Genomic DNA, 16,142 nt, shown 5'->3' with positions numbered 1-16,142 from the left:
CCTACCACAATGGCTATTCCTACTCCTGCCTCCACGACTTCCTATACTCCTCTTTGGAAGACGTCCTGGTTGAATTGTAGGATCTGTAGGCTCCAAACATGCATTGCTCTCGTCATCAGTTAAAGAATCGCCGGGATCTTCTTTCTCAACTGGAAAGTAGTCTAATCATCTATTAATTATTCATCACTGCTTGTAGCCTGATATTGTCTTATTGTTGCAGAACGCCTAAAACATCAAACAAATGTAATGGTAGGGAATATTAGGGAAATTATTTCATTTAATAATAAGCTACATCAATTTATGAAAAATAAACAGTAAAATAATAGATAAAATCTGCGTCTTAGTATATTATATATTAGAACATATTATTAAGAAAATCTTAATCTAAAATATTCTCTTGACAAAGCAACTGGTTGAGAAGAATTACAACAATCTGTAAGCTCCAAAGATTCAACGCCAAATTCATGATTTGAATTATTGAAATCTTGCTTTTCTAATGATTTGTTATAATTATCATTACTCTATTGTTTGTTACTGCTTGTAAAAACACGTTGACTTGAAGAATACGTGTGACACCAATATCCATATACACTGCTTCATTATGATTATCTTCCATGAATTCTAGTTGATTGTCAGGCACTATTCAAACAGGTTAGTTGTTTTCCCGCCTTTTTGGTAAATAGAGCTGGGATTGATTCAACTGATTTACAGGGATAAAATAGCTGATAAACAAGGATATAATCTGAGGAACGTATGTATCACCTGTGATGCTCATGGGCATCTGAAAATAAAGTGGTTATCACCAGTGATAACCACTTTTCTTTAAATGTAAACTAACTTAACTAATATCATCCATAACCAATACATAGACATAGAGATACAAAAAACACATTTGCTAGATATATGATTACACATAAGAAGAGTTCGTGTGGAAGAGATTGTTACTTGGGAATCACCATGGTGATGCCTGTGGTAACGAAAATGTTAATAAACCCAGTAATATCTATGCTTTTATTAGGTAACAAGATTTTAGGTAGTTTGTGTCATTGATTTTATTTTAACTTGTGTTTTAGGTTTGTTTTTGTTTCTGAAGCTTGGATTTATTGATTTCTTTTAGTTAAGTCAAGTTAACCGCGTTAACATTGAATACCTTGATATTGAAAAAAATCTGGAATTGTAAGATTATTAGCCATCAAAGGCCTTTTCGAGAGCACTCTCCTTAAAAAAGTTATGTAATCCCTGATTAATGTATTTGATTTATGTTATGTTGTGTTAGCCTAATATGTTGTTTTTGTTTGTTTGTAAATTTCATATTGGTCAAATAAGATCTATGTTTTCATCTAGGTGTAAAACGTATATGTTATGGCTAATTTCTGTGTATTTCATTGTAGTTGACAGTTAATTAATTTGCAAAAGATAATTTCTGTTATTGTGCGCCTTGCCTGTGGCTGAATGAGTGTCCAGACTGTAATATTCAGGGCGAGTCAGTGTTGTGTAATTTCCTTACTCATAGATTATTTTATTAGCTTTTAACGCTATGTAAATTTGGTGTGTTAGTATGGTAAATAATTGTGCTAGTTGTAGTGAGTTTTCTTTAACGCACTTCATCCAACCACCCTACACTCCACAGAAAGAAGTTTTTTCCATTTTGCCTATCTTCTGGAAATATATTTCAGGTTTGTTTGTAGTTGTGGCTGAGGGACTTGCCACCTACAACTATTCTATATGGCTTCAACTATATAAGGAAAAATTATGTTTTAGAAAGAAAGGCAATTATCATTGTGGAGAGTAGGCCACCATAATATAATGACAGGTACTGTTATATAGATGTATTATGTTTGTAAGCGAGCTGCCAGTATGATGGGTCTCCCTGAAGTTGTGGGTAGACAGTTTCAGTTGTATTCTGTCGTACCAACTTACTATAAAAATGTATTAATAGTGAATATTTTCTTTATTGATAAGTTTTTTTTATAGTCTGGTGTATTCACCGTTTTATTTTGTAAACTTTGTAGCTCTAGTGTACATCAGTATGTTTTTGGCATTATGTAAAATACCTGAGCCTTAAAATAATGTGATTGCAGATTCAGTATTTTTGTGAATGTTATACGTGAGTTTGGAATTTTACACTCACCCCGTAATGTAGTATTTAATATATATCATGCATTATACTTCTTATTCATAAGTTCTTTGTTTATAATCATATGTTTTCACAAATGTATTAACTCTTAACACATTTGGTCTCGTATTATTTTTTTTTATGTGTAATGTCAAAGATGTGTTTTATCTTATTTTTCCCATTTTAATCGGTTTTATTATTATCTTCTTGCGTTTACTGATTTCATGTAATTTATTTCTCTTAAAATTGTTTGCATTTGGTTGTTAGTGTACCTTAAAAATTAATACTAGGTTTTTATCTGTTGTTTTTACACTACACATTGTAACATTTTTTTGCTTTGTTAATTTTTATTGGTTTCAATCTTACCCAGATATATTAATAGATAATTTTCTTAGTCTTGTCTTAATTGATAACATATTTTGATACTTTCCGGTTAGCATCCCACTTAACAAAATTTTTTTTATTTGGATGCCACCTACTTTTCACCCTTTTTATTTTTATTGTCAAAAATTGCTATTACTAACGTATAAACTTAAATACCTTCCAAACTTATATAACCTTTAAAAAACCTCTATTTTTTAAGTTACTTAATGTTAATTAGATGTGGTTAGCGAGCATTAGGTTACCTACCTTTGGTTAAGTTATGTTGATATTGTATAAAGTTCAGTACACGAATTTATTAGTTTATCAGTATATCCTGATGTTTGGTTTGCTCGCTAACCTCTCCTAATTAACATTAAATGTACAAATTATTTGTGGTATTTGGGACCAATAATAAACATTAAAAAATTTTAATGTCTTATTTTTTTTTTGTGGGACACTAAATGACAAGTACCCGTATTTCTAAACATATCTTTTTGCTATCAAGTTTACATCTAATGATTTCTTTCTAAGAAGTAGAACTTGTAGGTATTTGAAGTTTGTGTTCTACCATTTACTTTGTCTTTTTCAAAATTATACTTTGAGATTGCTGGCATTTTAATTTAAGCTAGTTTCCAAATATGCTGGTGATTAAACTGTTATTTCTATATAATGTTTATATGATTTTATAGCTCTAAAAATTATTCAACAAAATTCGTATTATATAGTAGATTACCTTGTGTGAGGTGCTCTGTGTTGTAATAGTACAGTGAGCAATTGATAGAGTGGTTTTAAAAGATTTCATTTTTTCATTAACAATTAGTATTTTTTTCCTCTACTGTTAAGTTAATAAATGGCTCAATTTTCTAATTTGTCATAAAACTTGCTTATACTGTGAAAAAGTTATTTTAATATTATGCATGGGGGGGTTTTTTCAAAGGCTTACCATTGCTCTTATAAACCCAGCCTGAAATTTGATGAGGCTGATGAAAGACTTGTATGTTAAACCTGGATTGTGATAATGGTGCTGTCCTTGGCAGTGAATATTAGCTAAGATCCCAAATTGCTGATACTTTTATTATGATCTGGCAGATGGAAGCTCTAGGATAGTTTGCTTGACATGGTCGTCCATCCTTGGACACCATTCATTCATTCACATTCAAAAATAGAGTAGGTTTATTGAAGGATAAAAATAAAATAAATATTTTATTACGATGATTACATAATTATGCATTACATTGAAAGAGTAGGTAAATGATACCATGGATGTAAGAGGAACTGAACCAGGAATTGCCAAAAGAGATCTCATTGAAATAGAGATAAAGCTTCATCAGGATATTGCCACAAAGTACACAACATTTAAGTTCATATTAATACTTAAAAACTAAATATTGAAATAATATTAAACAAAATTAGGTTAATTTGGTTAAATTTGCTTTATTTGATTAAGGTACAAAATAAATAATGAGAGCAAAAACAAATTTAATTTCGGATTAATGTAAATTTTTTGAGCACATCCTATTTATGAATGTTAAATAAGAGGCAGAAAATTCAGGTGGTTCCTTTTAATTAATTAGTATTGTTTCATTCATCAACCTAATAATGATTTCATAAAAGAAAATCTTTTAGTTTATGTTAAATTGGTAAGAAGATTTATTTAAAATAACAAAGGAAGCATAAATTAGGTCCTTCTGATTTGAAATAGATTTTTTTTATTATTAATTTTTTGGTAAAGGGTTGCACATTTGTAAATATTAATTAATTAATGAATAATCTAGAATTTTTAATTTTTTGAATGCAAGTTCACAGTTTATTTGTGGATGTGAAACGACAATTTGACAGCATACTTTTGTATGTTGAACCCTCAGATGGGAGTATAGAAAGGCATAATAGATATTTAATAATGATAAGCATAGCGTTTTATTAAGATGCAGTGTTCAAACTCTGTGTGGCTTAATTTTGTTCTAAAAGATTCCCTTGACTATCCCATGAGAATCGCCATATAACAAATAGCTTAAATCTTTTTACATTATTGGCAACAGAAATAACTATTATTACCAGTGATGGGAATGCTGTCTACACGATAGTACTGTTACGTCTACCTAGAAGTATTATGAAATTGTTTTATATCCATTAAATTACATAGTTGCAATCTATCTTATAAATAATTTTTTATTATGAAAACTTTTATATTGCTTTTAAATAATTATCTAAAGATATGGCTGTGATCTGTGAAGTATAAAAAAACTATTAACAATGGTTTGAGGAAGAACACTAATAATTAATTATAAGAGAATCATCTTGTAGGAATTCTTTTTTTTATGGTTAATTTTATTGGAAAATTCAGCTTTAGCAGTAATCTATGAGGTCCAAGTATGTACGTAACACAGCTCCAAAGGTGTAGTAATATCACTTTTATAATTTAGTGGCTTTTGTAATTATTTGCATTCAGCTATTTTTTTGCGTTTATGTGTTTTCAGTTTTGTTAACATTTGATTACTGAAGTTCTTGAGTATTTGTGATTCCAGTTAATACTTTTTTTAAATATATGCTTCATATTTTTTCAAATCTACCTTAAGATTTAAGATAGTATTTGACAGTCTACTACTATTTTTTATATTCATTAGGAAGTTTCAACTTTGCACAATAATATTAATTACCCTGTTAGTGTCAAATCAAGTAAAAATATTGGCTTTTTAATATTTTGTTTATGCAGATTATATTTTTAAAATGATTCTTTGAAATACATTATTGTCTTTACATATAGGAATGAATATACATATAAATTATTATTTCAGGTGTCGCATATATTAAATATGCTAAGACATCAGAAGCTGCATTAGCGATGGAATCCATGAATGGAGAATGTATTGCTGATAACACGAGGCCTTTGAAAGTAATGATTGCATCAAGGTAACAAAAAAAAAAATATATATTAACATTTGATTAGAAACCAAATTTTAAGTGTAGGCATTTTGAGTGTACTGTCTGAGATCATTCAGTAGCCTGAATCATCATTGTCATGAATTTTGTTCATTTATAGTTTATTTATACCAAATGAAAAATAATTGTTTTAATGTGGATTTCTGTTTTTATTTTATGTAAGAAAAATAGTTACATTAATGTATACAAAGTTGTTATATAGATAATGTAATAAGTATAGAGGAAAAAATAGAAAAATGACAAATTTGATAATTTAACTAATATAAAAATGAAAGATTTACTTTTTAACATTTTAAAATGAAAGATTTAACATTTTTAATAGAGAATTTTTATTACATTAATACTGTAATGTGCATTAAAAAATGATAAAAACTATTTGATAAATTTAATCTCTTGCTATAAATTAGACCAAAAAACATACAAATCTAAGTACATTGAATATGTGATTTGATACATTGAATATGTTATTTATTATAAAGTAGCATTCTATAAATTGATCAGTTAAGTGATTAGCTTAGTTTGTTGAAATTAATAAATTGTGATAATTTTTGCTTAAAATTGGGCTCACTCTGAGTACATTAAAAAATGAAGTTGGCATATATTTGAGGTCAATTAATAAAAATAATTTTCTCATTGTTGCTGTACAGGTCATTCCACCACAATTTAAAGTTGATCTGCCTTCCTAAATTTTTTCAGTTTTCTGAGAATCACATATTGTATTATGTATTTTTGTGAATCCTTAATGTTAAATTGAACCCTACAATGAAAAATCCTATTAACTGTAAAGTACCGTGTGTTACCTGATTAATAAAGTGTTACCTCACTCAGAAAGTGAGGTTTTTTGATAAAATAGGTTATGGCATATGAAGTGAATAAAGATTTAAAAATTTTAGTAATGGGTGAACCATGCCCATGATTAAGATCAACTGTCAAAGACACTTGTCACAGAAGACTTTACATGTGCAATTTAAAATCTCAGAAGATACACGGTTAACTCTTGATAGGTTGCACGTTTTTTTCCTAATTTGCTCAATTAAATTGCATCTAAAAATCGTAACTAAACTAAATATCATATCTTAAACTAGTTACAACAAGATTTGTAATAGAGTTCCATAGCAGCTTGACTGAGCAACACAAAAATTGTCAGAGGAAATGCTTTCTCTGCAGTATTTTACTTTTTTTTTCAAAAGTACTTGGCCCCATGTGTTAGAATCTTTGGCTTGTTGAGCAATTTTAAGTTGTAGATTTTCCAACCTATAGTTTAGAGCTTGTGGAGCAGGTGATTTTCACCTGTTAACTAAGCTTAGAATTCCTGGGTGGAATATGTTCCAGATTAAACTGCTGCCTGCAGTTGACAATTAGTTGAGTGGACTGGTGGTGGATGATTAGAACAGTGGAATTTTGAAGTTCATGATTAGATACGATAAATTGTTTACTGCAGGTATCTGCTTTTTAAGAAATAGATTGAAAGATAGTGTGTTTAAAAAATATATGTATAGTGGAATATTAGTATTTTTTTATTCCTTTTAAAGCTAAACAGGTTTTACTTTCTGCATTGCCTTCATATAATATTACAATATGAATTTTGTAAAAAAAAAAAAAAAAATGGGGTGAGATGACTGAATAAAATGAAACAGAATTTTTATGAAAGAAGCAGAGATAAAAATAAAAAGTTAAGCAAAATTCAGTTAAGTTTAAAATTAGATGTGTGACATTATGGTAAAATGAGCAAGGGGGTATATTAATGTTTTCTTTTCTTTTTGCTTATGGAAATTGAATTTTGTGGCGTATGAAAAATACCATGCCTGACCAGTATTTGAACACAGGACACCTGGATTTCTTCCTTTACATTTTTCCTAGTACTTCTTATGGCTGTGGTGCATGTACAGTACTTGGTCTACCAGAAGCACTTACCATTGTTTATCTATTTAATTCGCTATTTACTTAGGACCTGTGGTAAACTGATTGAACATTTTATTTTATGTCTGAAAATCGATTGCAACTCAAGAGGCAATGGCATTCTTTGTACAACAGTGAAGAAGACATGAGATACTTATACACTGTACATTGGATACTTATTGCTAAAAATGTCACAGCCACATGAACACAAGGGACTTGTGTTAATATCAGGTCACCTACAAATGTTTAGTAGGTTTAGTAATGGCACTGTTAACTGTTAATTAATGGCACTTGGCCACAAAATTTTGCAATTTTAATAGTTTCGGTCTATCGAAACGATAGATTGATCTACTGAAAAAACATACTTGATGATTAAATTTTTTACTTTCTACTTTGGTGGTGCATAAAATTGTTTTATTTTATTAATTGTTAATTTTTTATGAAAAAAGAAAATGTATTTTTAATCATTTTTCTGGAAAGATTATTAGAATTTTGTTTCTGCTGATTAGTAATCAGTTTAAAGAAATAAGTTGAAATTTAATGATTCAGTTTTATAAAATAATTTATAAAACTGAATCATTAAATTTCATATTGATAACGCTAACTTGTTATTTTGATATAATATTTGTTATTTTGAAATAATTAAAATTTGTTTGATATTAAAAAAACATCATTATTTATTTGAATGCATTCTGATTTCTTCTCTTGTTTTCAGTAAGGACCAGGGTTCCAAAAGAGAGGATAATGAGGATCGTTTATTGCGACTTTTTATTGTAGTTCCAAAGACAATGACTGATGAGGATGTTCGCGATTACTTTAAAAAGTTCGGAGAGTTGGACTACGTTAATGTTGTAAAAGATAGAGAAACAAAAGAAAGTAAAGGAATTGCATATGTTAAGTACCACAGGTTTGTTTTTTCTTCAATTATGTTTAATTTAATGAAATTGTGATAAAATTATTGTAGATAAAATTAAAATATCATGTATAATTCATATTCGGTTTTCTTTATTATTCATTTCTATTCTTTATGAATAATTAAATATAAGTCAATGGGCTTGATTTTATGTTTTGTTGTTTAGAAATAACTTTAAAAAAGATTTCTCTACTTTACAACATATGAGTTTCTACCTTGTCTTATTAATTATGAAAATTATTTTTTTTTATTTACTACTTTTGTTTCATCCATGTTCAATCAGAATGTTATAAAATTTAGTTGAAATTACACTTAAAACATTATTTTTGGGATATTATAGTTTTATTGTGTTTCTAATATGATTTTTTACACTTAATTCAAAAATGCTGTTAGCATTTTTCCATCAGCTGCATTTTTTTGTGATAACATTTTTGAAGTATTGCTTTTGCAGAATTCTTATGTATTTTTTTTTTTTTTAGAGTTAACTTATGTACACAAGACAATATTTTAATTGATTTCAAACAGAGTATGGGGTACAAATAACATTATGATGACAGTAATTGTATATGCATATGATTTATTTACTGTAGGTGCTGACATGCCAGCACAGAGCAATCTTTCGATTCATACACACCAGAGTTTTAAGTTTGGTTTGTATTCTCGTACTGTGGTATCATTGTTTGTGATTTATATTACTATTTCTAAATGATCCTTCTATTACATATATATGGATTTGACGTTTGAAGACCAGCGATGAAGTTTGACTCCATTAGTTAATTAAATGTTATGAACTATATTTTGGTTGAAAAGTTGTTTATTGAGATAAAAACTGGGCTCCTCACATCTGCTGTTTGACCTGTGTTGACCTCAACCGATCTAACCTGTACCTATAACACCTGTATGAAACTGGCTAACCGACTGAGCTAGGGGTATTATGCACTTGTTTTGCCATACCAATAGTATGGTGTGAACCACAAGACCATCTTTTGATCTGTTATTTTTGTATTACAAAGATAAACGGAGTGTGTAGTAAATCAAAATGCAATGCAATAGCTTAATTTGCCACCTGATGCAATAGCTCTGTGCTCATGGGGAAGGCCTGTATCAAATCCTCCAAACATCTGACTTCAGAAGATGAATTGGACTATGAGGTAAACATTGAATTTCAACACTAGTAGCAAGATGATCGTACTTTTAAAGCAGGATCCTTTTCCTTTTGAACATCATTCCATAACTCAAAGATGAATTAAACTACCTTGTTCAGAATTTTAACTTTCTAAAAAAACAAGCTTGAGCTTTTGGACTCTAGGCCGAAATGCTGGAATTTTCTTCATACTGATAATAAAATGTGTTTTGTTTGCAATTGTCAGAAAAAGTTTGAAGATTTATATTCTGAAGAAAGTAGGTTATTATACTGTAATAATTTGTGCTGTCATCGGTGCATTTCATCGTAATTGTAACTACAGAATGAAGACTCATTGATTCTTAAAAATCTAGTTTAAAGGCTGTCCTTTTGCACAATGACAACAAATTTCCTTTTGTACTGTTAGCTTATGCAACTAATATGAAAGAAAGATATGACTACATGAAAATCCTGTTAGAAAATAATTCATTACAAGTATTGTCTGTTTATATACTGTGATTTAAAAGTTACTGTGCTGTTAACGGCTTTGCAGCTTGGCTACACTATATTTTGTTGCATTTTGTGCAATTAGGACATAAGGAACAAGACAAATCATTTTATCAGGAAGGAATGGCCTACATCTGAAGCACACGCCTGGACAGAAAAATGTATTTACATCCCCTAAAATTATTCTTATACCCCCATTCCATATAAAATTAAAGTTTTTCAAAAACTTTATTAAGGTGAGGGATAAAAATTTCACTGGATTCATTACTTGAAAGAAAAATTTCTTCATGTTAGCGTTGATAAAATTGAGAAAGAAATTTCTGTAGGTCACCAAATAATAACTTTGATTAGCAATGGACAGTTCCCAGAACAGTTTAGCAAAGTCAAAAAGTCAGCACGGAAGTCATTTAAAAGTGTTGTGCAAGATGTCATAGGAAATCATAAATCCCATAACTATCATGATGTTGGTGAATTATTGTAGTTATACAAACACATGGAGTATAAATATGTCCCTAAAAATTCATTTCTTGGATTCACATTGGACAATTTGCACAATTCTCTTGGATTTCTTTCTGAACAATCTTAGCGCTGTCAGTGATGAGCACAGGAGCGTTTCCACCAGCAATTTTTCTCAGTCGTGTGGTGCCAGCAATAGTGGAGTGTAAGAATGAGAATTGTGCAGAAGTTGCAAGTTATTGTTAGACATTAAACAGATGCTGAAAAGTAAAACAACTACCATATTTTTGGGAAATTGAACAGTGTCCTTCGTGCATGTAAATTATTATACCTTTTTAAAGTTTACTTATTTATTACAAAAAAATGATGGGTGATGAAGAAAATCTATTTGCATATTTGAATTCAGCATGGAAAGTTCTATTAGGATAACATATTTTGTTCTTTTAAAAAAAAAGATTAATCTTGTTGTGTAGCATTATTAAGGCAATGAGATTTATTTTTACCATCTCTATCATTAATATAAAATCACCTGTTCTGTTGTTATTACAATCCACTTGTAGACAATGAAATCTGTTTTTTAGCACCATTATCTATATATCTTTCTAAATACAAGTTCAGATTATTGGAATTAATTACATACAAATTAATTGTACACTCTCTAAGCCAGTCATGATGTTTTCAAACATCATGACTGGCATCATGATAACATCATTTTACAACTCGTGAAATCTTATGTTAACACATAAAACACATGCAATTTTTATTATGCATTTTCTTGAAACATAAATAATCGTTTATATTGATTTCTGTTATCGACATATTTTTCTACACAGACGGCCTGCTTGTTTATCCTAATCTTATCAAGTAATGTATTTCTGTTTTCTCAAATTTATACGGGTAGTACATGGAGAAACTTATAAAGGACCAAAAATTTGATTTTCAAATTTCCATTGGAAAATCCATTTAGTTTGTTTCTGAGTTTCTGAAAAATGGTTTATACAATGATCATTATTCATATTGGGCGTATGTACATAAGCGCACATTCATGATGTTATTTCTGCAATATCTTCAGATATTTAAGGGTAGTTTACTATTTCCTGCAGGAGGAAAATCCAACTTTTAAAAAATGGTTCTATAATTTTCTTGAAATTTTGTACATATAATAATCCGATAATGTAGCTCGGCATAATCACTGTGTCTAGTAAAATTTGAAACTTTTTTCCTGATTTTCGGTTCAGGGGTAATTATGACAAATTTACATTTTGAACACTGACCCTTTCACTATGTTATTTTAAAGAAGCAGTCTATCCATACCTTAGCATAAGTTAGTAGGAATGGTTGGTTTTATTCCCATTAAAAACTACGTAGCTTGCTACTTAAATTATTAGAAAATGCTGCTTTTTGACTTTATACATGTAGTGTGTATTTGAGAAAGTATTGAAATTCTTAGCACCATGTATTATTTATTGTATTACATGCTCTTGTAAATGTTTCTGAAAGCTGGATTTTATTACTATTTTTACATGACTGCTCAAAAAGGAGTGTAATGTTTTTAGGGTGTATGTATGTATATTTGTTTATTCCACCAGCAGCTCAATGACCAAACCTATTTAGATGTATGACCCCGCGATGGAATCCTTGCGTTACAGGGATTGTCATAGGCTATACAGAGATGTGGACACATATATATATATATATGTTTAATTGTAACTAAAGGGCCACAAAAATCATATTTACGATTCGAAATTGATAATCTATAGTATTTTCAGTAAAGATTTATTTGTATCGAAAGTAGTTAATCTGCTATGATATTGAAAATATTTATAGTAGTAAAATTTATTAATTTATTTTATGATTATTATTACTGTTATTTATTGTTCATAAACATTTAAGAAAAAATCTTAAATGTTTAAACATTTTTTGATGGGCACTATGTTTTGATCATGTTAGCATGTTCTTGCTCTTTCTCTCTCTCTCTCCCCCCGCCCCTCTCTATCCCTCTCTCTCTTCCCCCCTCTCTCTTCCCCTCTCTCTTTCTTCCCCCTCTCTTGCTCTCTCTCTCTCTCTCTCTTCCCCCCTCTCTCTTCCCCTCTCTCTTTCTTCCCCCTCTCTTGCTCTCTCTCTCTCTCTCTTTATTTTCTTTATTCTTGTTCTCTAATGTTGCTTCATCTTAATTATGTATTACTAGCCAGTCAGGTCTTGCTTCACTTGTCTGGTCATTTAGCCTAGAAGCTCTACCCCCTGGACCCTCAACACATTCATATCCTCATATTTGTGAGAATATTAAGTACTTTACAGAAATATTCTAAGAAAACAAGTATTAGTTTATAGAGAATATTTTTCTGAACATTTTGGCATTTTTATATTTAAAATAGGCTCAAGGATTGAGTAGATGTAGAATTTAATAGTTTTTGATTGAAATATAGTGTTTTAACACTAATCATATTGGTAATAGGGAATTGGATTATGTGAGGTTGTGTTAGTTGCCAGTCCAGCTGCTGCTATTTGTGCAGAGCAGACCACATGATGCATTGGCCGGATGTGCGCCGATGACTCTCCCGCTAAATAAAGAATCCTTTTTTACTTCCTTGTGTGAAGTAAAGGAAGTATTGTGATCGCAAAAAATTTGCTTTTCAGATTTCAATAGAAATATCCAGTTTTACCATCCCTGAACCAATTTTGACTAGTTTCAGCATGACATCTGTATGTGTGTACGTATTATGTATCTCGCATAAATCCCAAACAATTAGCTGTAGGATACTGAAATTTCGGATTTAGGACTGTTGTAACATCTAATTGTGCATACCCCTTTTGATTGCAATCTGCTGTACCAAAAGTGTCCAAAAAAGTCCAAAATCCAAAAATTTAGGTTTTGAACTACTTTTTCTTAACTGAGGTAATAAGCCCTTATTGAGAGCTTTTCAATGTTATATCATAAGTGGTACTTATTTTCATTAGTTCCAGAGCTATAGCCAAATAAAATCTTAATTAATGAAATATTTGAATCTTACAAGGGGATGTCACATTAGTTAGGTCGACTTGTTTTTGAGCCACCATTAGTTTGCTCTGCGCCACAATTTTATTTAGGGTGTGTGTATTTGTTTGTTCTTCTGTAACAGCTCAACAGACAAACCAATTTAGATGAATGACCCTGGAATCCTTATGTATTCGGGGGAATGTCATAATCTATAAAATAAATATGAATGTGTTATATATATGTATGTATTTATAAAAATGTATGTAGTAGTGATTTGCCAATTGAAGCACCAACTTTTTTTTTAATGAATTGAATTAATGAACTGTGAATTGTGAGCCTTTATTACTCTTTTAGCAGGGATTGAGTTGAATGATTAAAATCAATCGAATGAATAAAATTACAAAATAATAGAATGAATTTACATTAATTAAAATAATATTAAATTAAAAAAACTACTGTTTAATAATAATGGGTTTCCTATGGGAACTGTGTGTGAGGCTAGAGTGGTGAGGTGATGCTAGCACCTTGTGTGAGGCTAGACCAAACATCACCATCAACTGGTAACAATCCAGGGTACCCCTGTGGCACTGTTTTGAGAGGTGCGATGAGATGCTCTTGCAATATCTCTGTAAACAATCATCCGATTTTCAAAATTCAAATGCGGTATTTGTTTAGTAGGTTAAAGGCTAATTTTCTCACTCATCAGGTACACTCTCAATCTTAACAGATAACGGTTATTTGGAAATGTTCCAATTTTCAAAATTCAAAATTTGCTAGTTATTACACAATCATGATGGAAAAAAACCAGAACAAAAGAGCAATGTTTGTCGGCAATGTTTTTTTTTCAGCATTCATGTTTTTAATTTTTAATATTTAGCTCTTTTTATTTCTGATAATCATTTTTGTCGTTTTTTTTATAATTCCTTTCCAAATTGTACCTTAATATCTGCTTTATTTCAAATATTAGAGTTACATTTGTCATTAATTATTTTATCTACATTTTTTATTTATAGTTTTAAAACCAATTTTATAATTAAAATATTTTTGAAAAAAACAATTTATGTTTGTTTTATAATTAAAAGGCATACTTTTTGTTTATTATTTATTTTATTATGATTTTTTAGTTGACATTTATTAATTATTAATTTAAATTATGGTATTTATGTTGTAATCATATTCACTTGCTATAAATTATTTCTTTATTCAAACTCAACATTATGTGCACTCATTCTGTACTTACAGTTTGGGCTCTGTTAATCATACTACGATAAGTTTCTGTCTTTTTGATTAGCTTTCGATAGATGCCCATTCGTAATTTATTTTAATCCTTTCTAAATTTATGTCTAAAAAGTGAAACGTACTGTTTTGCATCTCTAAAGTCTGTACAATGTTTTTATGAAAATAAGTTTTTAAATAGTATGTCACACTCTGAATTGATTTGTTTATTGTAAATGATAAAAAAAAAGACAACTAAATTGGACTAAGTGTTGAGGTGACTAAAATGTCATCTCTGTATTAATAAATTATTTTTATTGTTGATATCTGTTACATCTTCCGTTTAGATCTATTGAAAAATTACTTTGTGGAATAATATGCTACCTTTATAGGCAAACCGTTTTTAAAATTTCTACTTTTAAACAATATATGTGTATGTTTTATGTGTAAACATTACTGTAGATTAATTTTGGCTTTTGTTCAGTTTTAATAGTGATATCACTTTATTAATAATCTATAATATTTTTACTAGTATTTTTTATAATGAGTTACATACATCTGTAATGTCATAGGTAATAACAATGTTTTTTCGATCTGTTTCTATTTTTTTTTTTTAATTTTTTGGTTAACTCAATGCTGTTGTTGCCAGACAGAAGAGATAGGAGCAAGAATGAAACAATTTTTCTTCTGTTCGCTGAGGTTTTATTATTATGGATTTGTTTATTACAACTTATAATCCCCTGGGGGATTTTGATCATCTAACCTTATTTGAATATCTGTTGGTTTATGGTAGGTGTTGCGATACCTCAGCGGCAGACTCTTCTGCCATGTTCTGCTACCCTTACTGTCACTTTAGGCAGGGTTACAAGATTTGTTTTTTCTATACTTTGACTTGGAAAGATGGTGTCTGTTTACTTTATTCGTAACTCTTTGTTTTTTTCTGGTTGTGCAATCATTTTCTAAGGTGTTCCTGTTCTGTGGCAGCTGACTTTCCGCTGATGTTTTCTTGCCTTCGATGGCTTAAGGAGGCCTGTTGCTCGAGAGTATCCTAGCATCCTCAGCAGCGATGCTGCATACTGCTCTTACTATACTAAGAGTTAATAAGGTAACTATGTGGTCCAAATTTCACCAGTCTGTAGGCAGCTGAGAGTTGAGGAAACAGATCAGGCTTCTTCTGATAATCTCTGGCTTTATTCTCGGCTTCAGTGACCTCCTACATTGAGATTTTATAATCAGTTTATCGCACATGGATCAATGTTCTTCCTTTCTGAATAAGACTGTTTGGGTCCTTCTCCTATAAGACTGTTTAAGGCAGTCCAAAGATATTTCTGAACAACCTGGTGCAGGGAAGCTTATTCTGCTACTGTTGTGCATATAACCTAGCGATGTCATCGGACTATGGAGGATGCATCGAGCGACATGAAGCTGTTGGATGATCTACGTGCTTTCTTTTAAATATTATTGATCGAGAGTAAACAGGTGTATAATATTTCAGCAGTCAAGTTCAAGACTGATCTTATCATTGCAGAGTGTGATGGGTTAGGTTATAGGTTACTGCGTTTTCTAGCTTCTAACTAAATGACAGGCCAGGATCGACAAGTGCTGAAGGCAAGAGCTTTTAAACCAGGTACTT

General features: G+C 30.1%; 1 protein-coding gene across 4 annotated transcripts in view; it reads left to right on the top strand.

Moving 5' to 3' along the window:
• LOC142319627 (RNA-binding protein 45) overlaps positions 1 to 16,142 on the top strand; it is a 50,468-nt gene that overhangs the window by 2,555 nt on the left and 31,771 nt on the right. For all 4 annotated transcript variants that reach the window (XM_075357128.1, XM_075357131.1, XM_075357130.1 and 1 more), the window contains exons 2-3: positions 5,275 to 5,389; positions 8,034 to 8,225. In XM_075357128.1, the coding sequence (XP_075213243.1) occupies positions 5,275 to 5,389; positions 8,034 to 8,225 (307 nt within the window). The remainder of the gene's footprint in view (positions 1 to 5,274; positions 5,390 to 8,033; positions 8,226 to 16,142) is intronic.

This window comes from Lycorma delicatula, chromosome 2, assembly GCF_047948215.1.
Source record: "Lycorma delicatula isolate Av1 chromosome 2, ASM4794821v1, whole genome shotgun sequence".
Lineage (NCBI taxonomy): Eukaryota > Metazoa > Arthropoda > Insecta > Hemiptera > Fulgoridae > Lycorma > Lycorma delicatula.
Note: the sequence above shows the minus strand (reverse complement) of the source record. Positions and strands in the feature narration are given on the sequence as shown.